The 21839-nt window shown below is 46.1% G+C and overlaps 1 protein-coding gene across 9 annotated transcripts in view; it reads left to right on the plus strand.

The window, feature by feature from the left end:
- Window positions 1-21839, plus strand: part of plekhg2 (pleckstrin homology domain containing, family G (with RhoGef domain) member 2) — a 91848-nt gene that overhangs the window by 53689 nt on the left and 16320 nt on the right. For 8 of the 9 annotated variants that reach the window (XM_013273638.3, XM_013273639.3, XM_013273642.3 and 5 more), the window contains 11 exons: window positions 1930-1996; window positions 2983-3029; window positions 12968-13118; window positions 16354-16485; window positions 17438-17620; window positions 17807-17899; window positions 18019-18105; window positions 19526-19559; window positions 19646-19744; window positions 21000-21101; window positions 21686-21724. In XM_013273638.3, the coding sequence (XP_013129092.1) occupies window positions 1930-1996; window positions 2983-3029; window positions 12968-13118; window positions 16354-16485; window positions 17438-17620; window positions 17807-17899; window positions 18019-18105; window positions 19526-19559; window positions 19646-19744; window positions 21000-21101; window positions 21686-21724 (1034 nt within the window). The remainder of the gene's footprint in view (window positions 1-1929; window positions 1997-2982; window positions 3030-12967; window positions 13119-16353; window positions 16486-17437; window positions 17621-17806; window positions 17900-18018; window positions 18106-19525; window positions 19560-19645; window positions 19745-20999; window positions 21102-21685; window positions 21725-21839) is intronic. The other variant, XM_025898159.1, reaches the window with a different exon arrangement.

Raw genomic sequence — 21839 nt, forward strand, 5'->3', positions numbered from 1 at the left:
TTTTCAGTCTCATGCAACAGTTTGTTTTACTGCTCGTGTTATTTTTAAACTGCGCGGTGGGGAAATAACCAGATTCAGCTGCGCCGAGGTCATCAAAGCTCCTCAGTCTCCATCCACGGTCAGGATGGAGACTTGTTCGAGTTCAACCTAAATCCACTTTTCCAGGGTAGCTTTGCATGACTCACAGGTCAAATTTGACTCACGTTGACCCGACTCACTGTCAGATGCTCTTGTGTTTCTTCGCTCTTAGCCGTGTCAGATTAAAACGCCTCGCTCTGTTCAGCATCACAGCGAACAACAAGTTTCCTGTTTTGCAACAAATTCCTTCTTTCCCAAATTTTCCTCATAATTAATTTTGGTTTGGAGGCCAGCAGCTTTCAGGCACCCATGGGCCTGAAAACTCGCACGGCTGCACATAGATCTCAAACACACTGAGTCTGTTTCAGAGAGAGATCAAGTTAGAGCATCGGGACGTTAAACCCGACGAGAGAGAAAGGAAAGGTTTGTAAGCAACGCCGCGACCCCGGCGATCGCGCAGTGTTTAATAAATATTTGTTTGGTTCGTTTCAGCGTGAGCAGAGCGGACTGCAGCAGCTGCTTTCTGTCAGTCTGTTTCTCACCGAAGGCGTCCAAACGCTCTCACTCGGCACGATAACCACCGTCAAATCTTTATAATGAGTCCTCAAAAAGACAGAAATCGATTCCACAGAGGAGCGCAAACATGGAAAACGAGGCGAGCGTAACATGCGCTGACGCTTTCTGCTGCCACTCAGTGGTTTCCTGCTTTGCTTCGTCCTGCATGAATGACCTTAAACGATCGGTACTCATTGACGACTTGCTGTGATTAAAACCGCAGACGGAGCAGGAAACTCCCCCACAACGTGGGTTCAACCCGGTTCATGATCCCGCTCTGAGCTCAGCAGCAATCAGCAGCAAACAGCCAGCAGGTCAAAGGTTATTCCACAGAATCTGGATTGGTTTGGTATCACGCCGCTGTGGTTTAAGAAGTGCACAGTGTGGTTAAGATGGATGGAGAAAAGAGAGGACGAATTAAAACAGAGCGATAAAGAAGGTTCTTGTACTCGGCCAGGTGGAGGGACAAGGGTGGAGGGACGAGGTGGACAGAGGGAGAGTTTCCCTGAGTCGGTGTAGCGTCATGCTAATCTCTCTCTGTCGCAGCGCTCGCTGTGACTACAGTATGATGGTTAGTTATTACAGCCCACAGCATCAGACTGAACGGGGTCTGCGCTCGCTCTGTGAACAGTTTGCACGCTGCAGGTCCTTCATGCTCAGGATCACCTGGATGATGCATTTAGGGAACCTCAGTGGCTCCGTGGTGGGGTGGTTAACACCTTTGCTTTACATGTGAGAGATCCTCCTATTCAAGACTGGGAGGAGAGACAAACCAGTGTAGTGCTGGTACTGGTCCCAACCTACAGGGTTACACCTGGATACCTGCTAATTATTGCTCAGTAACATCCAAATAAAGTCCTACACAGCACAACTGGGACTCCATCCAGTTAGCAGAGGTGAAGCCTAGCAGACAGCTAGCAGCTACAGCAACCTGTGTCACGATCCACCTGTCAATCAAAGAGACCACGCCCCTTACAATGCAAACTTTATGCCTTAATACAATTTAAACAGGTGGGCTATTAAAACAGGTAAAAACAGTTTGTGTATCAGGCTGTAGACATGTTTGTTTCTGCTGAAAGGTTTTAACATGGGAGTCTATGGGACTGACTCACTGCTGCCTCAGCTGGATGTCAGAGGAACTGCAGGTTTTGGGACGTCATTTAAGAGGTTTATGTGGACTAAAGGTTCCCAGTTTGGTGTGGATGAAGCTGATGCACCGACATCATCATTAATACACAGAACAAATCCCTGTTGGAACATTAGCCTGACCTCTGACCTCTGTGTTTGTGTCCTCAGTGATCTGCTGGAGGATTTAGAGAGAAGCCCTCACGCTGCAGCCATCGCAGAGTGCTTCGTAGAAAGGGTGAGTACGCAGTGTGTGTGTGTGTGTGTGTGTGTGTGAAGTTCTGTTATGGGCTCTCTCACCTCTGTGGTGTCAAAGCTCTTTGATTCTTTTCAGCGCACGAACCAAACATGAGTGTAAAAGCTCTTTTCTTTTAGTGCTAATAATAGTAATGAACCCAGGCCTTGAAAGGGGGAGGAGCTTATTTGGGACAGAGAATGCACTGAGGCCCAGTTTGAGATAAAGAAGGATTATTTTGAAGTGTGAGTGATGCAAAGCTGCTCTGTGAGAGGTCAGGGGTCAGAACAAGAGCTGAGGATGAGCAGTAGGAGTCCATTCAGGATTGTAGATTAGATTAGGAGAGCAGGAAGTCTCCACAGTAATCTGTCCCTTCTCACTGGGTCCTCTTTGTTCATCTGCAGGGGGCTGTGCTGCATTCAGGGTTAAACTCTTCTGTAGGACCTTTGAGCACCTTCAGTTGAGTTTAGAAACAGTGTCTGGTCCTCAGGAGGCTTGTTGTTCACTCAGACTGGGCTGAACTGAACTTCCTGTTTAATCCTGGACATTAGATTAAACCATCAGTTATTTTAGGAGCTGAGCATGAGACACAGTGTGGCTTTCTCTCTGCAACCTCTGGGCTGACAGGAAGTGGACTGAAAGGGGAGGGGAAGGACAGCTCGCCCAGTTTACAGGGATGAGTGTGGTTCACACTTCAGCGGCACGTCTACGGTCGTACCTGCTGGATGGGACGAAGACCCCTGACCTCTGACCTCTATGAGGTGGACCTGTGGCTCAGTTCAGGCAGCCAGACCAAATGTATAAAACTGCAAACATGTGTCACATCTGGGCCAAACAGCTGGGGTGGGAGTGGGAGGGTCTCAGATTCATGCAGACATTTTTAACTGTAGGAAAAGCAAAGGTGAGCTGGAAGCTGCAGGCTTATGGTTGCTGGTTCAACGCCAGCTGTGCTGCTCTGTCAGTGACATCAGCTGTTCTCTGTGTTTCAGAGTGAAGCCTTCGACATCTACACACTCTACTGCATGAACTACCCCAAGTAAGTACACACACACACACACACACACACACACACACACACACACACACACACAGCTTCCTGTTAGGAGTGGATTCCCAGACTCTGAGCTGGATCCCGGGCTCAGATGGAGATCTGGATCCGTCTGTGAGCTTTTTTATTTTTGACGTTGCTGAATCTGGTTGTCCTGCTTCCAAATCTGTGTCGACTGAAGCACTTTGACTTTAGAAAGTTGCTCTACAACTTTTTGAGTAGTAGATCACATGACCTCCTTTGTGGAGACAACAGGAGCCAATAAAGATAAAGAAGGAAGTATAAACAGGAAGTCCTGTTCATTGATCACTGCGTGTTGTTGTCCAGCCTCAGGCTGATATATTCAATGACACAAAGCTTTTCCTTCCTGGACCCTTTTAGCTTCGTGTTTTTCACTCATTTGGATGCTAAAAACGTTAAAGTTTGAACGACATCAGTGAGAAACATTTTTCTCTGGCCTGTTCCTGATAAACAGACCGCTGTCGAGTGCACTCTGACGCTGATTTATGACCAGAGTAAATGCGAGCGTTGGGGTCTGCTCCATGGACGACAGCCTGAGCTGTGTCCTCGTCTTCCCGTGCTGACGTCTTTCTGCTTTACCTGGACCCTAAAACCAAAGTCTGAGCGGCCACGATATCCCCGCTGTCTGAGGCGCGACGCGCTCCTCACAGAGAGTTTGGCTTCAGTCTTTCACATCTTTGAGTCTCTTTGTGTTGTCACAAAACCAACATGTTGCTTCTGATTCTGATTCAAATAAATTTTAACGCTGGATCCTCTTTTAAAGAAATGAAAACACTCACGCACCATTTTTTACTCTCAACCTTTTGAAGTTCTACATTTTTTTCAAAATGCAGATGTGTTTGATGAAGATGAATGGACGCCGAGTCCTGCTTAATAACCTCATTTCCATTGTGGTTCTCTGAAAACAAAAGAGGTTATGATGGCAGATGTTGGAGTCAGGCACAAAGAAAATAAAGACTCGGGACGGAGCAGAGTTTAACTGCAGCTGTTGCTTCAGACGTGCTGCTGGGCTTCTGTCTGATGAACCATCAGCTGTCACAGGCTGAAAGCACTCAGAGGAGCTGTCCTCAGCTCTTCTGCCCACCTGTCCTCCCAGCCTCAGCAGTTTTTACATAAAGCTGGCGACGATCTCAATCAACGTTCCAGTAACACTTCATAACACGACCTGCGAATAAGGCGCAAGTACCCTGTACTTACACGCAGTCTGCAGGCAACAAGTCAGGTTTTTGCAGAAAACAAAGAAACAAGTACACTGAGAGTACCCGGAACTTTCTGGAATGTGAGCCATATTATTGAGTCACCTGCAAAACCCACGAAACAAAGAAACAATGACACTGTAGCACCTGCGAATAAGGCACAAGTAACCTGTAATTAGATGTAATTTTGTGTTACAAGTTTGTACAGGAAACAATGAAATAACATAAAATTAAATTAAGTAATTTTAGGTGCTGGGTTAGGTTTAGGTCCTGACCGAATGAAAGTGCCAAGAGTTATCCCTCTTTATAAATCAGGAGACAGACATAGTTTTAATAATTATAGACCAGTATCATTGCTGTCACAGTTTTCTAAAGTGCTTGAAAAACTCTTTGCACAAAGATTTGATAGTTTCATTGAAAAACATCAACTGTTAAGTGAAAGTCAGTACGGATTTCGACGGAACAGATCAACAGCAATGGCATTAATGAATACTACTGAAGACATTTCATCAGCAACACATCATAATAAATATACTATAGGGGTATTCATTGATTTAAAAAAAGCTTTTGACACTCTGCAACACTCCATCTTGATTTCTAAGTTAAGTACTTATGGTGTGAGAGGAATAGTATTGAACTGGTTAAGCAGTTATTTAGATAATAGGTTTCAGTATGTGCAGTGTTTAGGTTTAATTTATATATAAACGACATTTGTGATGTGTCAAAAATGGTAAATTTTGTTTTGTTTGCAGACGATACAAATTTTTATTGTTCTGGAGAAAACTTGAAAGAATTGGCCAAAATTATGGTTATTGAAATGAAAAAAATTAAAAAATGGTTTGATGTAAATAAGTTATCGCTGAATTTGGAAAAAACAAAGTTTATGATATTCAGAAACCGTGTAAAGGAGGAAGAGATAGAATTATCTATAGAGGGAGTATCGATTGAAAGAGTGATAGTGGATGACAAGTTAACATGGAAACCTCATATTGAACATGTTAAAAAAAAGTTGGCTAAAAGTATTTATATCCTGGGTAATGTAAGATATATATTAGATTACAAGACAATGAGAATGTTATATTTTTCATTGTTTCTACCCTATCTGAGTTATTGTGTTGAAGTATGGGGGAATACATATGTGACTAATATGAAACCATTATATTTATTACAGAAGAGAGCGCTTCGAATTATGCATAATGTTAAATATAGAGAACACACTAATAGTTTGTTTATAAAATCGAAATTATTAAAACTAGAAGATATAGTGAAATTACAGACATTAATTATTATGTTTAGGGCAAAAAATAAAACATTACCTCTTAAGTTACAAAGTTTATTTGTATTGTGTTCAGAAAATGGGGACAGCAGAAGGAAGTTTTATTTTAAACATCAGTTTGCTCGAACCACACAAAGGCAAATGTGTCCAACAGTCACAGGCATAAGAAACTGGAACTCTCTCAATGATCATCTTAAGTGTTGTACAAATGTTTCTCACTTTAAAATCTGCTATAAGAATAAAATGATAAACCAATATGAAGAAGTTGAAAATAACAAAATTTAATTGTAGAAAAAATTATCCTTTTAGTTTGATATTTAGTGGTATTGTCTTGTTATGTGCAGAATATTGTCAGAGTGTAATTTTGGTTGCCTGCTTGTATTGTCACAGATAGGGGCAGGTGCCAATTAGAATTTATTCTTCTTCCTGCTCCTTTTCATGCATGGAAACAGTGTTAGTTTAATTGAAAGGAAGGTTGTGTATGGGAAATGAATTACTGCTGTACCACGTGTGAAACAATAAATAAATAAATAAAATTTCATGGAAAATTTCTGGAAAAACGAACAATATTTCCCCATCTTACATCTTATGTTCCCTGTATGTTCCTGCAAAATGCACGTAAGTACAGGATACTCGCGCCTTATCTGTGGGTCGTGTTATAAAGTGTTACCAACATTCCTTCTCCTCTCGCCTTCATGGAGGAAAAACGCTTTTATGTGTGAAGCTCTGGTTAAGCTGCGTGACGAGACTGAAACAAGCAGCGAGGACCAAACTGTGACCAACAAATCATCTTTTTTTGTAACTCAAAATATGTTGGAGCTGCAGAAGTTTGGAGAACATTTGGAGATCATCAGAGCCGAAAAATATCACCAAAAGCTGGACTTTAAGTGTAAGGGAATAAAAACTCCTTCAAACCCACATCTCAGTATCACAGGTGTTACACCCCTAACAGGCCCAACACTCAGGACTGTTGTTACTGAGGAGATCGATGTGTGGATCGATCTGCAGGGAGAAAATCGGTGCCAAAATTTAGAATAAAACAAACTCTGTGCTTTTGTGTTTCATTGTTCAAACACAAACTAACACAATCCCAGCGTGAAACATGAACGCTGTCTCCTACAACATCACGAGTTAGAAAACAGACCTGACACACGTGTTTTTAGCCATTATGCCTCTGGGACACCTTAGAAAATCTTCTTTTTTTCTACATTTCTTTAGATCCACAAGAGCTGAGTTATACAATTATACCACCAGGTTGCTTGGCAACCACCTAGCAACAGCACAAATACAACAAGCACGGGTATGAAGTTGTAACTGGTGGTGGTCAGAGGGCCCGGTGGCGCCAGTGTCCGGCAGCCTCGCCTCTGTCAGTGCGGCCCAGGGTGGCTGTGGCTACAACGTAGCTGCCATCACCAGTGTGTGAATGTGTGGATGACTGAACATGTAAAGCGCTTTGGGTCCATAGGGACTAAGTAAAAGCGCTATACAAATACAGGCCATTTACCATTGATAGTTTGATATATTTACTGTTTGTCTCTTCTCCTGCAAACACGTCTGCTCATCTTTGGTTTCTACTTCCTGTTAAGAGCTTTCAGCCATCTGTCACTTTTGCCTGACAGTAAGCCTGTTAGCGTTAGCCTAGCCTGTAGAGCATTATTCAGGCAGTTTTAATGTAACTGGGAAACTCTGCATGCTCATCACAAATGAAGCACATCACAAGACCGCGCAGTTGTAACTTGAGCAGAGAGGCTGATGTTAATGTGGTGAAAAATCCACAGATCCATCTTCAAACAAAGCACATGCCCACGTTAACCAGCTGCATGTGACGGCCTCTGTCACAGCGTGCAGAGCTCTGTGTGGTACGATACGCTGAATAAAAGTCAGATTTATTTTGGTTATTGCCTTTAATGAAGTAAGAAGTAATAAGAATACGGAGATCTGAGAGCTCCGTGTGGCTGTGAGTGATAGATGTGAACGCACAGAGAGCAGGGTTACCCTGTTGTGCTTTCACTGCACGTGTGATGCTGTCTGCGTCCACGAGTCAAACAGAATCGCTGTTGATCTCACGCACGTCTTCTCTCTACCGGTCTGACCGACTGCGCTCAGCCTGCCTGGATCTCTGCCCGGCCTCCATCTGTCTGCATATTGATGCACTTAAATCACTGCATACATGCGCAGTAAAAGCTTCATCTGCACCCATACGTGCCTCCGTGTGTGTTTAAACCCCTTCGGCACGTACCGAGTCTGCAGGGGTGGAAGGCGACCCCTCCTTCACCTCGCTCGCTCGCTCGCTCGCTCGCTCTATCTGCCTGTCGCCTCCTTAAAGCTCCATTAAACACCAATAAAAATAAGTAGGTCAAATGCTTTCAGACCACCAAACCCAGAAACTCTCTCTCTGTCAGCGCGTCTCCAGCTTTTCAAGCTGCATCTCTGCTTCTTCTGCTGGACCCTTCCCGGCCTCTCAACTGCTGATTTATTCAGCTGCTGCGTGTTAGGATGCTCACCGGTGCCAAATGTACTTTTTCCCAGCCTGAAACACAGGAATCTTTCAGCAAACCCGACACATGAAAAACTTTGTGTTTCTTACTGCACATAGACAGGAAATAACATGAAAACGCTGACAGATTACTGAACAGCTTGTATACATGCAAGGATGAAACCACAACACATGTCAGGTCATCATGTAGATGTTCCTGAAAAGAGGTCATGATGTGGGTGGGGAGAGTGTGCCGGCCATCGTCAGCAGACGTGAGAATAAAGAGTCGCTGAACCTCAGGGGGTCGGGTCAGAACAAGCTTCCTGTCAGATGAATCCTCTTCATGTCCTTCTGCTCGATGAAGGGGGTGGATGCGAGCCTAACCCCAGCTTTAATAAAGAGGTTAAAAGTAATCAGAGTAAGTCAGGGTTTAGACTTTAAGATCAGGGTTTATTCTGGCTGAGGGTGCTGGAGGCAGCGCTGCAGGGGACAGCATGCCGTGGTTGCTGTTGAAGGTCCGTGAAGGCACCAGGACATCAGTGGAAGTTCTTCAGCTGCGAATCAGCTGCTCCGCTGTTTCATCCCTGCTATCAGAGACTGGAGCTCCCTGCAAGCCTCAGCTTCTCAGATATGCTCGAAACCATTTTTCACTCATGTGGTCACCTCGCTGTGTCCCACAGGTGCCTCCAAGTCCCCTGCGTGTGCAGCAGCCATCAGCGCAGGGGTTTGATTTAAAGATCTGGAACCAAACTTTCTGCTGCTTTAAATCTTTAGGTTTTGGGTCAGAAATTTTGTCTTACTAGCCAGAATCAGCCCTGTGTGATATTTTAGCTCAGAGCGTTCAGCAAACTCGCAGTAATGCGATCACCAGAGGAGCAGACTTTCGGTCTCTGTCAGCCCCTGCTCTGCATTTTTCCACAGTGATCCGCTGGGTCAGATTTGGAGGGAAATGTGCTGGATTGCAGGTTTCTGAACTCTGCTGTCGCCCCGCTGGGAACACAAGACGAGAAGCTTTGTTTGCCCGGGGATCCTGCACGAAAATGAAAACGCACCAAACAACAGATCGGCTCCAGGAACGCAGCTTCTCTGCCATCGGAAACCATCAGCAGGAAAACCGAAGGAGATATTTGTCTTTCATAATATCATAACACTGTGCATGCATCATGAAACTGTCTGCCAGCAGAATGATTTGAACAGATGTGGATGTAATCTCAGTAGGTAGCTCCACGGGGAGAACAGAGACAGATGCTGAGGTAATTTATGCTGCTAAACTCCACTTGGATGCAAGCACAGTTTGTAATGCTGTAAATTGATGAGCTGTAGAGCCAGCGGGCTTCGGAGGCTGGCAGGGGGTCTCCTGATTAAAGCCAACTTTTAACAGAGCAGAGAAATGTTCCAGGAATGATCAGACTCAACACACATGAAAGCGAAAGTACATGCCTGGGAAACAGAGCAGGTTACTGGGTTTATGTCCCAGCCTTCATCTCCGTCACAGCACAGCAGGACTGTCCAGGTTAACCGCCGGACTTTAAAGATGGTCCTGTGTTGAAATCTCCTGGATAGCTGGGGTCTTTCTGCCCCGGTGCTGCCTGCTGACTGACTGCTGCATGTCCGGACTCGGTCGTCGGAGCAGGTAGTTGGGAAAAGCAGCTCCTCAGTGTAGAGTCTGGGATATCTGTGGAAAACTCATCTGGACAAATAATCGGGCGTTTTATCCCTGTGCAAACAAAGCTTACAGGTAGACGCACGGGTGGGACAGAGTTTAAGAGGTTAATAGTGTTTTGATTGGCTGTGCAGCTTGCAGGTTGGTGTTTTGTTACCTCTGATTGGTGGAGATGACTTCGGACTCCGGGGAGCGGCTGCGATTATCTGCAGTCTGTGAAACTGTGACAGCATTCAGTGTGTCACAGCTACTTTCTCTGCTCCGAGCATCCGTACAACACGAGGTGAAACACACCGACCCTGGAGACTCTGTGGAAGTTTGGGCTGAAGGAAGTCCTCGGTGTGTTCCAGTGGATGAGTTCATGGGAATCTTGCCAAACGCAGTTTCTAGGCATGTCTCTGGTGCACATTTTTCATATCTGCCATCTGCTTTAAATTCTCCATGCAGAGCTGAGTGTTCATCTGAGGCTGAAGTCGGCTTCCTTCAGTCCGAGATGACAGATTACAGCTTCATTTCTTTATGTCTACAGAAAATTTGGGCCCTGATATTTTGGCTTTTCAGTCTGTGACATTTTATATGAACCGTAACATTTGTCACTTTTGTCGTCCCAGCAGCTGCAGGTTTCATTATAGTACAAATGTGAACGGTTACAGAAGCTCTACATTAATATACCACGCCGATTTAAAACCTCCATGGCAACAAACAAACTGTTTTGCTTGCATGTCTCAGTTATGTATAAACTCAGAAACTCTGCAGGTGACTGTTGAGATGTGGCGTATCTGACACCAAACTACAATTCATGCTCAATCATCCAGGTACAGAAATCCCAAAAAGTTGATTCTGTTCATCTGGTGGGAGAAACGTTTCGTCATCATCAGCTGACTTCTTCAGTCTCAGCTGATTGCAGGTTTCAACCTTATAAACAGGACATTTGCACAACGACTGAAACCAGCAACACTGAATGAACAATGGGCTGTAGCTGCAGCTGAGACTGAAGAAGTCACAAGGATGGATGGATGGATGGATGGATGGATGGATGGACAGGTATATGATAGGCTGTCCAAACCCTTACAGTGAGACATTAGCCTTTCCGTGTGGTTGGACAGACAGATTTCTGTGACACAAGCCCAACGGCCTCACCTGGTTTGTGCTGTGAGGATACCAAACGAATGCCTTAAAATCAAACTTTTAGGAGCAACACACTGATCCTGTGCTGGGCCTCGCTCTGTCCCAAAAACATGGCACCACAGCCTGAAGCTGTTCTGCTGATGTTCACTGGAGAGGACTGGAAGTCACCGTCCACAGAACCAGTCTGAGAAAGGAGCCGGGTGGTAAACTCTGGTGTTAAATGTTTGCACTCTGCCTGTTGGCATTGTAGGGTCCAAAATGTGGCAGTCGGGGTATTTGGGTCGATCCATCCATGGTCCGGCTGAGCAGGACAGAGCTTTATCAGACCCGGCTCCATGTTTCCAGTCCTTGATGTCCGGGTTTGGTAAGTCTGTTCAGGCTGCGGCCTCAGTGACCACGGTGGAACCGGATGTGGTCGTCTGCTTTTATAACCCGCCCACCTCCGAGTTGGATTGGCTAGAGTTAAAGTAGGCTCCCTGCCTGACCTCTGACCTGTTCTGTCTGCTTGAGTAAAAGTGATTTATGTTTGGTGTCTGGGCTTAAACCCCGCAGAGACGGAGCAGACACCAGCAGTCAATGTGACACTGATTAACTCATTTTGACTGGAAACTTCACTCTCTTCACTGCACCAGTACAGCGTCAGCATCCCTGCTGATGCCTCGATCTTCCGGTCCATCTCATGTTCCACCTTTCCGTCAGTTTTAGAGATTCGTCTGCTTCACGCTCTGCTGCAAACCACCTCAGCATGAGGCCAGAAGAACCCCGTCATGCACAAAAAGTGGCACACCATTCAGAGGGTCCCAAACATCATATTAACTATGTTACACCCCTCTGATGCCCCTGCTGGCCATCCAGTGCTGCTGCAGGACTCTTTGGGTGGTGCGCAGGCTCAGCTGCTACAACTTACCTGATAGGTTGGAGATAAATGTGTGCCTGGTTTGGTTTGGACAGTGCAGGTACCACAGCCTCTTTGGTTGGTATGAACATGTTCCTGTGGTTGAAGGTAATCGTTGTCTGGCTGCAGGATGAATTTGCTGACGCCGCATGTTTGATTAGATTAGACTGAGAACGTGTGATGTTCCTTTTTGCACGGGACAATAAACTGTGTTTAGCATTTCAGCTGTGAGTTTGCAGATTAAAACTCTTTAATTATCTGGTCGATATTCTGGTTTGTATCACCTGTTGTGGTGTTTAGGACGCTGTGGGGAAGAAACAGAGCTGCTGTGTTTTAAAGCTCGTTTCAGACTCTGCACTTCACTGAAGTCTGCAGAAGATATCAGCACTGCTCTGAATCCCCCCTCTGTCCTGTGGAGAAAAAGAGCCTGATCTCTCCTCTCCCCATCGTTACCTTGACCTCCTTCCTCCTATCCTCTTCGGCCCCCTATTTCCTCATCCCTCCTCGTTCTTCCCTTCCCTCCTTCCCTCCAGTCTCGCCACCAGCGTCCAACATTCTTTGGCTTCACACTGTGATGAATGCTGTCAGAGGACCCGACAGCTGAGTCTCCACTGTCCTCCATCATCCTCTTTCACCATCATCCACTTCCTCTCTCCTGTCGCTTCTTTCTTCATAACCAGGACACATTTTTAACTTCCCGTCTTTTCATTTTCTCTTCCATAAACTCTTTTTTTGTCTTCTCTTTCTGTCTTGTCGTCGTGGACTTTTGGCCCTCCCTCTTCTCCTCGTCGTCTGCTTTTTGTTCAGATTGTGATGAATGTTGGTGAACTGGATCCAGAACCTCTTCTATAAACTTGTAATGAATGTTTGTCAAAGCTCCAAACAGCTGTGGAGTCCTTTTGCTCTTTAGTTTGTCATAATCGCCTCCATCTGTCTTCTTCTTCCTCCTTCCCTCCATCATTTCTTCACCTCCTCCTCTGATGAACGGTCAGAGCTGAGGACATCCCTCTCACCTCCTGCAGCTCCATCATCTTCTGGCCTTCCTCCACCCCTGCTCATCTCTTTGCTCCTCCCGTTAAAGTTCCCTCCCCGTGCTTTAAATGCTACAAGGTGACGGCTGAACTCTGTGGATGCCGGTAACCTGACCTGGATATCCATCGACTTGTTCTCGGGCTTTCTGTTTGGCTTCCTGCTAAATGACAAGAGAATTTACTGTGGCTGTGAAGCCGGATTTAATGATTAACGCCGTCTCTGCTGCTCTGTGTCCACAGCTCGGTGGCCGTGCTGAGGGAGTGCATGAACAACGAAAGTCTGGTTCGTTTCTTCCAGGAGAGGCAGGCGACCCTGAGCCACTCCTTGCCGCTGGAGACGTACCTGCTCAAACCAGTGCAGAGGATCCTCAAATACCACCTGCTGCTACAGGTGACCCTTCATACCACTTAATACTACAAGTTGCATCGCAAATACTACCAAATACTGCATGCGGTGCCTGAAATACCTCCAGACATACAAGTTATCTCCAAATACTATCAGATGTTGGTCAGAGCAATTCAAAAACAGCCTAACGCAGGTTGTACTAATGAATACTGCATATAGAACCTCAAATACTTCCTGCTACCACAGCTGACACTTTAAATGCTATCAGATACTGCACACATGAAAGCCCGTTACTAAGTCCTGAAGTATGGCGGGAAAAGTCTCAAATACTTGGTCAGGTACCATCCAAGTACATCCTAACGCCTCAAATTCTAGTAGCTGAGTAGTTTCTCAACACCTCAAATACTAGCTTTAGTTCAGCATAAATGACTTCAGTCCTACCTGATACTGCTAGATGAGTTACCGCCTGCTTCCACGTCCTAGGACCAAACGTCCTTAATGATGTGACTCTCTGTGGTTCCCTGAGGAAGCTGATTGGTCATCGTAAAGCTTTGGTCTCCAGGCAACAGGTCTGTCTCCTGTCAGTAAACAGAGGGTCAGGCTGAGACCTCTCAGCGCGTCGCGTCTTTAAAGAAGAGCAGTGCAGCCATGCAGCCGTGCAGCTGTGCAGCCGTGCAGCCGTGCAGCAGTGCAGTGTGTCCTCAGCCACATGTGCGGGGTTTTTCCCAGGACCAATAAAATGAGGATAAACTCTGACATCATCTCAGTGTCTAAACTTCTCTTTCTGCTCTACGAGACGGCTTTGTTCTGTCCTCTGACCACAGGTCCTTCACCGTCTGTGCTTCAGTGAAGTGCGGTTATCCTTCTGCTGATACGTCAGGAGTCTCATGACACGCTAACGTGTGCACGTGTAGGACAGAAACAGCTGTTTCAAAGACAGGGACCGCGTCTGAGACCAGCTGTGCAAAGACGGCGATAAAACAACGCCAAGTCCGTGTGCAGTCACATGCAGTCTGTCAGTGATGAAACGGGGATTAAACCCTGACACCGTTGTCGTCTGCACACAAAGAAATTTGCATTACTTACTTAAATTCAGAGTCTGTGCAGAACGCAAAGATCTGAAACTGCAGAACATACACAGGAGCAGGACCGGAGGACAGTCAGCGAGTCGGCTCTGCAGTGCAAAGAGGCGCGCCCGGCCGAGCTGCGCTCATCGCTGCAGACTGACTCAAAAGGACTGAACCGTGTTTATGAACTAGATCATAGTTTTTGTTTTCATGGTGAATGAACAGGACCCTCGTACCAGCAGACTGGAGGAGCTGGGATCCAGCTGGTGGACAGCTGGACCACCCGAGCCACAGCTGTCCCTCTGTGTGACCCCGTGACAGGCTATCACTCGGAGGTTCAGTGCTGCAGGTTTACTTTCCAAACTCCTTAAAACTCGACTTATCTGATTTCAGCGTGTAGAAGAAGTAAAGCCAGCTGACTCGAGTTAACGGGACAGGAAGACTCGTCGATCAGTCGCGAGCTCTGCTTCCCATTTTCTTTGTTGAGTCAGTGTTGGCACAAACACCAAACAGGTGCTGGAGCTCGTTTGTGCCACAGTCAGCACCAGGAAACGGTGACTCCGTTAAATCATACGAGAGCGAACTGCAGGCTAGCCTTCGTCGTGCTGCACGCTGTTCTCATTATTCTGAGAAGAAGCTCAGCAGACGTTTGAAACAGACGAGTCTCAGTTAGAGACTCGCAGCACAAAATAAACCCACAAATTCTAATAAATGTCTTATGAAATATTTACACATGTGTGTAAATCTGCGTGCGCACAAATACACTATAACCTTGTGCAGGTGCCAGATCCTGCCTCAGATACCACCTGATACTACAGTGTCATTGTGTGTTTTATTGTGAACATGCAGAAATACTTGAGTAGAATCCAAACGGATAAAACGATGGAAACAAGCTGAAGCGGTCCGGTTTAGGAGCAGAACCATTTGTTCTTGTGCCAAATTCCCATCGTTATTAATCACGTCTGGCTGAATGAAGACTTGTGCTCCAGATGTTTAACATGATGCACAAACACCTGGATGAGGCGGAGACCTGTTCATCACATCTGTTCACACCGACCGCACTTTAAAGGAGGTCCTACGGTGTGAAGCTGAAGCCGCAGAGGCCTTCTCACTCAGCCGTCTGCTCCGTGAAGCAGGAACAGCTTTCCCAGTGAACGTGCCGAGTCTCCTCACTGGTCCCAGTCCAAGCCCAGCTCTGGGAGCGGGCGGGAGAATGACACAGCTGAAGCTGCTCTTTGTTCTCGCTTGTTGGTCTGCAGGATTTGCCTCTGCCGCTCTGATGACTGCAGCCAGTTTAAACATCGGTCAAACACGTGTTTGGATCCGAGCTGGGATTTTCCCAGAATCCTCAGCTGCTCCCGTTTCAGTCCATTCTCTGCTAAGGCGCTTCAGGGTGCAGTGGAATGTAGCTGCACACATACTCTGAGCTACTTCCAGTCCGCTGCCTCTCACAGGGAAGCGATGCTTTTGTCCTCCAGAGTTCACAGAACGACTCCATGAACACGAATGAAATGTGGCTGATCTGCAGCTTCAGGTCACCTCTGGCCTGACCTGCTGCTGCTCTCGCTGATCACTCACAGGCTCCAACACACACTCAGGACACGCTGACCGCCACAGGCTGGACGATCAGTTTGAAGGAATTAATCATTTAATTAGTTTTTTGGAAAAAAGACCACTAAACCAATCAGGACACTTATGTTCCCTGTACTTCCTGACTGTGACAGAGAACCTCTGAATATTTGCTCCACAGCAGGTCAGATTTTCCCACAGTCATTTAAAACCTCTGCTACATAAACAGCTGTTAAGTAACCCTGCGCTGGGGGGTTAGAAACAGCCACTCCAGCCCTGTGTGTATGAAAGCTCTTAGTAGCATGACTCCGGTGGGACTCGAACCCACAACCTTTGAATTCCCTCCTGAAGGATTTGCTAGAAGTCCAACGCGCGATCCGTTGCGCCACAGAGCCACACAGTGATGCGCTTTGGCGGCAGTCTAAGGGTTAATGATGTTTTGTGTCCTCATGTTCACGGTGGTCTCAAAGCAAATTGGGTAAAAGTTACGAGGACACAAACCACAGTTTATCTGAGGCTCGGAGAAATCCCCGTCTGTGTTTTGGCCTCAGCAGGCGGAGGCTCGGAGCGGGGAAGGATCTCAGGCTGCGAGATGCTCTCGAGGCCCGAGCTGTCTTTTAAGTCCTCGTCTCGTCTCGTTTCAGGAACTTTCTAAGCACTTTGATAAGAGCGAGCCCGGATATGAGGTTGTGGAGGACGCCATCGTCACCATGACAGCAGTCGCCTGGTACATCAACGACATGAAGAGGAAACAGGAGCACGCTGTGCGGCTGCAGGTAACGATGATGATGCAGGACCCCAACATGAAAACAGCTGCTGAGAAACATAAGGCCCGGGGGCCAGAATCGTCCCAGCAAAGACTCTAAAGTGGTCCACTAGATGGCTTTGGAAGATGTGAAGGAGGGCACTGATACTACTCCAAGTAATTAAGTAACATGAAAGTTCCTGTTTTTCATGATAGTTCAGCTTTTTACGACGAGTCCACAATAAAAAACAAAATGACACATTTACTCCCGACCGCCCAAAGAACCATGCTGACAGATTTCTTTCACTGACTTTTTATCTGAGAAATCTGAGATGTACTGTTGAAGTTACTTGTCTTTTTCTTATATGACGATGTTTCAGTTAAACGTCTTTACACTGACAGAATGAGGACGTTTCACTGGTCCGGTCCATGTGGCCCAAGACGTAGAACGACTTGGACACCTTTGGTCTACCTACGAGCTACCATTCAGCAGTTATTAACAAAGACTGTATATGAAAGATGGACACGGCTACCATATGAGTTTGTGGACTCCATATTTGCAAGTTTCATTGTTAGCATGTTAAACATCATTAGCATGGGTTTTTGACCTGTTTGTGACCAGATTTAGCCGAGGAAGTGGAGCGCAAACATTAGCAAGTTGATGCTAGTTAGCGAGTTAGATTAGTTAGCATGTTACCTAGCTAGATGTTGCATAGCTGGGACCCCCATCGGCTTTTAGAACCGATGAAGCCTTTCATTTGTGAGGTGAAAGATCTTTGAGAACCTAAAGCGCAGACATTTTGAGAAAACTGGATCAGAGATCTGGATGCAGCTCTTTAAAGGTGCTCAGTGGTTCTCTAGAGAACGCTGGGCTTTTCCAAAGAACCCTTCTGCAAATGAAGGATCGGCGCAGATCAGCAGGTTTAGGTCGGGTTCACTCCACTGTGGTTAGCCTGTGACCTTTCACCCATGTCTCTCTCCAGGAAATCGAGTCCCTCCTGGTGAACTGGACTGGGCCGGACCTCGGCGGGTTCGGCGAGCTGGTTCTTGAAGGTTCCTTTAAAGTCCACAGGGTGAAGAAGGAGAGAGCGTTCTTCCTGTTCGATAAAATGCTGCTGATTGCCAAGAAGAGGATGGAGCAGTTTGTCTACAGCACACATATTTTTGTAAGTAACGACACGTTTGAGGCCGTCGCGGGTCGTGTCTGCACTCCTGCATCACAACAAACACACATGCGACCTCCCACTTGACTGCCAGGAATCAGAGGCTCATTGCCATGACTGACCCGGCAGCAATACTCTGACCTTCAGGGTTTCTCACGTTTGTCTCTGTGTTTGGTCCTCCACCTGCAGTGCTGTAATCTCCTGCTGGTGGAGAATCTGAAGGACCCGCTGTGCTTCCGAGTGTCCGACCAGACCATTCCCAAACAGCAGCACGTAGTCCAGGTGAGGGAAACCTCGAGTCTCCGCCCCAAATCTGGGTCCAAATCAGACTTTCCTGTTTTATGATCTCAGATGCAGCGACCTCACTGTATGTATCTGCTTCCTGATTTTTTGTTCTGCAGACAAAGAATCAGGAGGAGAAGCGACTGTGGGTGCACTACCTCAAGAGGCTGATCGTCGAAAACCATCCCGCATCACTCCCACACAAGGTAAGCAGGAATGAGGGAAGGACTCAGGAAGGTTCAGACGTCCTGGTCTTCCTGTGTGAAGCTCCCATGTTCTCCCCACCGTCCAAAGACACTCACATTAGATGTTGACTCTTACCTGCACACAGGTGAAGTTCAGCATCAATCACTGTGGTTTGAAGCATATTGCTGCTCACAGGAGATCTGATTGTTGAGTAGAACTGGCTGTGGTGGCTTTACGGCCTCTGTTAGCAGCTGTTTGGATGACGGCGCGATCTGTCCCCGAGCAGCTGTTTGTTTGTTTCACAGCTGTAGTCGTGCTCCCAGCAGCAGCAGCAGTAGATTAACAGTAGAGTTTATTTTTTTGCAACTTTAATTTTTATTAATTTTAGTTAGTATTGAAAACGTTACAGTAAAGAACATTACAAACAAACAAACAAACAGTCTGGAGTTTACATTTCTTTTTTCACCTTTTATCACATGCAAATCTCTTATTATGTCTTGCTTTGGGTGCCGTTTAAAAACGCTTTCCACTTCCTCCATTGTCTATCATATCTATACCCCATCAGTCTAATATTGTATTCTTTCCATCTCTGAGATACTTTCTACAATCCTAATCCAGCCTTGCTGAGTGGGAGGGTCTGGTTGTAACCAGTTCTTTGTGATTGCCTTTTTGTTGCGGCTTGAATTATTTTTACTAAATACATGTCCTCCTTCTTTACCAGTTCCTTTATGTTTCCAAGGTACGTCACTTGACAGGTGTTTGGGAGTGCATAACCAAGAATATTATCTATGTTCATTTTGAGATGTTCCCAGGACTTTTTTATTTTTGCACTTCCAGAATACGTGTGAATGATCAGCTTCTGTTTCTCTGCACAATCTCCAACAATTCTGTGGACTTGAGATCTGTTTGCTAACAGTAGAGTTTAGTAAAGAGTGCAGCATTTATAGTTTTTGTAGATCTTTGCTGCCACCTGCTGGTGTAAACAGTAAGGCGCAGCAGATGTCCTGTAACATGAGCAGGATGGTGATACATCCATGTTTGTAATCAGGTTACAGTGGACACACTGACTGTGAATATTTAACATCCCACATCCTGCAAAATTTACTCATTTCTGTTTGATTGGAATTTGACACAAAATGTGTGATTTTCTTCCTGCTGACAGGAGCACAAACACAACCTTCATACTGGAGGTTAGTCCAGCTCGTACTGCAGGAGTGTGTGTTCATGTCTCAGATGGCACATTATTAAACCAGCCAACAGTCCGATTATTTGTCGGTATAAATGTGAGTGAAAGAGTCAAAGTGAGAAATAAAAAGTCTACTGAAGGTCCTGACAGGCTCAAGCTGCACGGCTCCTCTTACCTGCTCATTTAAATCCACCTGGTTAATGTGAGGATTTGTCTTTGCTCACACGTCTGACTGATTCACTGATCGTTTCCAGGCGAGGCAGGTCCTGGGAGACAACTTCTGTCAGTGTGAGTCTCACACACACACACACAGCATGCTTATGTAACAGTTTTTAGCCTCTGCACATGGAGTGACATCACTTCCTGTGTTTCAGCTCCTCAGTTCGAGCAGGACCACCTGAAGAAGTCGTCTGCGTCTCCGCGGCTGGACGACATCCACGCCTATCACCGAGGCAGGCGTCAGTCAGGTCAGGGTCAGTCACCTCCTCCTTCTTGAGCTGCTCCTCATCTTCTTCTCCTGCTCACAGGTCATGACTGCGACTTATTTGTAACACGTTTCCAAAAACGGGGAAAGCTGTGCATTAATCTAACGTCTGTTTAGGTGGACGCACAGACTGGATGTGAATAAAAGTTTTCTGAAAACTTCAGAAAACTTCCTTTACGGCGTCTCTCCCGTCCCTGCTTCATACGACTTGGGTGTTTTTGGCTGCATGAAGTCAGCAGCAGATAATAATAATAATAATACTAATAATAATAATAATAATAATAATAGTACATTTTATTTAAAAATAGCGCCTTTCAAAGCACCCAAGGACACTGTACAACGAATAAAAACACAAAAACTGGAAATATACACAGTAATAAGAATAACAGATAAAAGTTAAGAACATACAGAAGTTTAAACATAAGCAATTTTAAACAGATAAGTTTTGAGGGTGGACTTAAAAAGAGGGAATGAACTAATATTTCTGAGGTCAAGGGGTAAGGATCTGATCTGTACTCGGGTCAGTTTAGCCAACGCCCTGGTTCGTGGAAAGCGAGCAGGGCGCAGGTTTGGCATCATCTGACTGAAAAAAGAAAGAGTTCTCTGAGAAGCTTCAGAGCCCGGAGGTGTGCGTCATCATTACTGGGACCTTCTCAGATGGCCTGGTTACCCCTGCCAGTGCACTAATGGCCCCCTACCGCACAAACCATCATGGATGCTAGCTTTGAACTGAGTGCTGATAGCAGCCTCCGTCTGAGCTCTGCGTGGTGGAGGTCGAGCTTCACGCGTGGCTGCAGAGGTGACGGCGGTCCCTGCTGACCCTGAACCCACGCAGCGATCTCCAGCACACAGTCAGCTGCGAGAGCCTGGAGGTCACAGCTGGGCGATTGCACAACAACTGTGCTAAAGTTTGACCCACGCTCCTTTTAAATTCAGTCATGTGACTAAATTGGCTCGTTAGTTCCTAGTTACTTGTGGAGCATTATAAATTCTCTCCACTGGTCTATCGTCGTGCGTGGCTCACGTATTAAAAGGATGAATTTTTCAGTTTTGTGTCTATTCTAAATGACAGACCCGATCACCTCCTCTTAACTGTTGGAGAAACCTTTTGATAATATTATCAACTTTTGTGCACCCAAAATATAAGGCAGCTCACAGTCATGTAGTTTATCACACCAGCAACGGGACAGTTTGAATTTCAACCCTAACACGAGGGTTTCTTTCTGCTCTGTTTGTCCCTGCAGAGCCTCCAGAGCTGCTCATGTACACGCCGGAGAAGTCCAGGAAGAACCTGCCTCTGCTGCTGGAGGGAAACCTGCCGTACCGACGCACCAGGAGGCAGTCAGGTACTCAGACAAGCTTCAGCCACAGCTCAGGGTCAGAGGTGTCTCCACCCTTTATTCGTATAAAACACCAAACATCTGCTTTTTGATGCTCTGATCAAAAAGAAGAAACAACGAAGCAGCAGGGAAAGTGAAACTGACTTTATCCAAACGTGCTGGATGCTTTACGGTGACTCTCAGTAACCTGAAAAACTGCTTCCTGCATCGTGGAAGCAGCTCTAACTCATGACGATTATGACTCGCGCATATTGTCCTGGTGAGCGGCAGCGACCAGTCGTGCATCTGCATGTGTATATCTGCACTTTGGATTCCACTCGACCCAGACGACAGACATTTCACACTCTCTTCATCTCAGGATGTTAAGCTGAACTGTGTGACACACACCTGGGGAGATTATGAGATTGTCCTTTTAATTAAGCTGAAGATTCCTGAAATAACGAGAGTGAACAGGAAACCTGCGGAAAAAAAGAGCAAACGGAGAGAAACTCAAAAACATGTTCTCTTTCTCGTTTCCATGAGACCATGTGTCGTGTTGTGTAACAGTGAATGTTATGTTGCAATAACCAGCCTCTCTTCCTCTGTTCCAGCTCCTGCCAAAGACATCGAAGCAGTGTTTCATCCCAATGGTGAGACGAGTCAGACTCTCATCCACATGATGAGGCCCGAACCCAAACATCACCCTGAGAGCTAAAATGAAACATTAAGAAATCAGAAATGAACTGTGTCCGATTTCTCTGCAGG

This window comes from Oreochromis niloticus, linkage group LG14, assembly GCF_001858045.2.
Source record: "Oreochromis niloticus isolate F11D_XX linkage group LG14, O_niloticus_UMD_NMBU, whole genome shotgun sequence".
NCBI classification, from domain to species: domain Eukaryota; kingdom Metazoa; phylum Chordata; class Actinopteri; order Cichliformes; family Cichlidae; genus Oreochromis; species Oreochromis niloticus.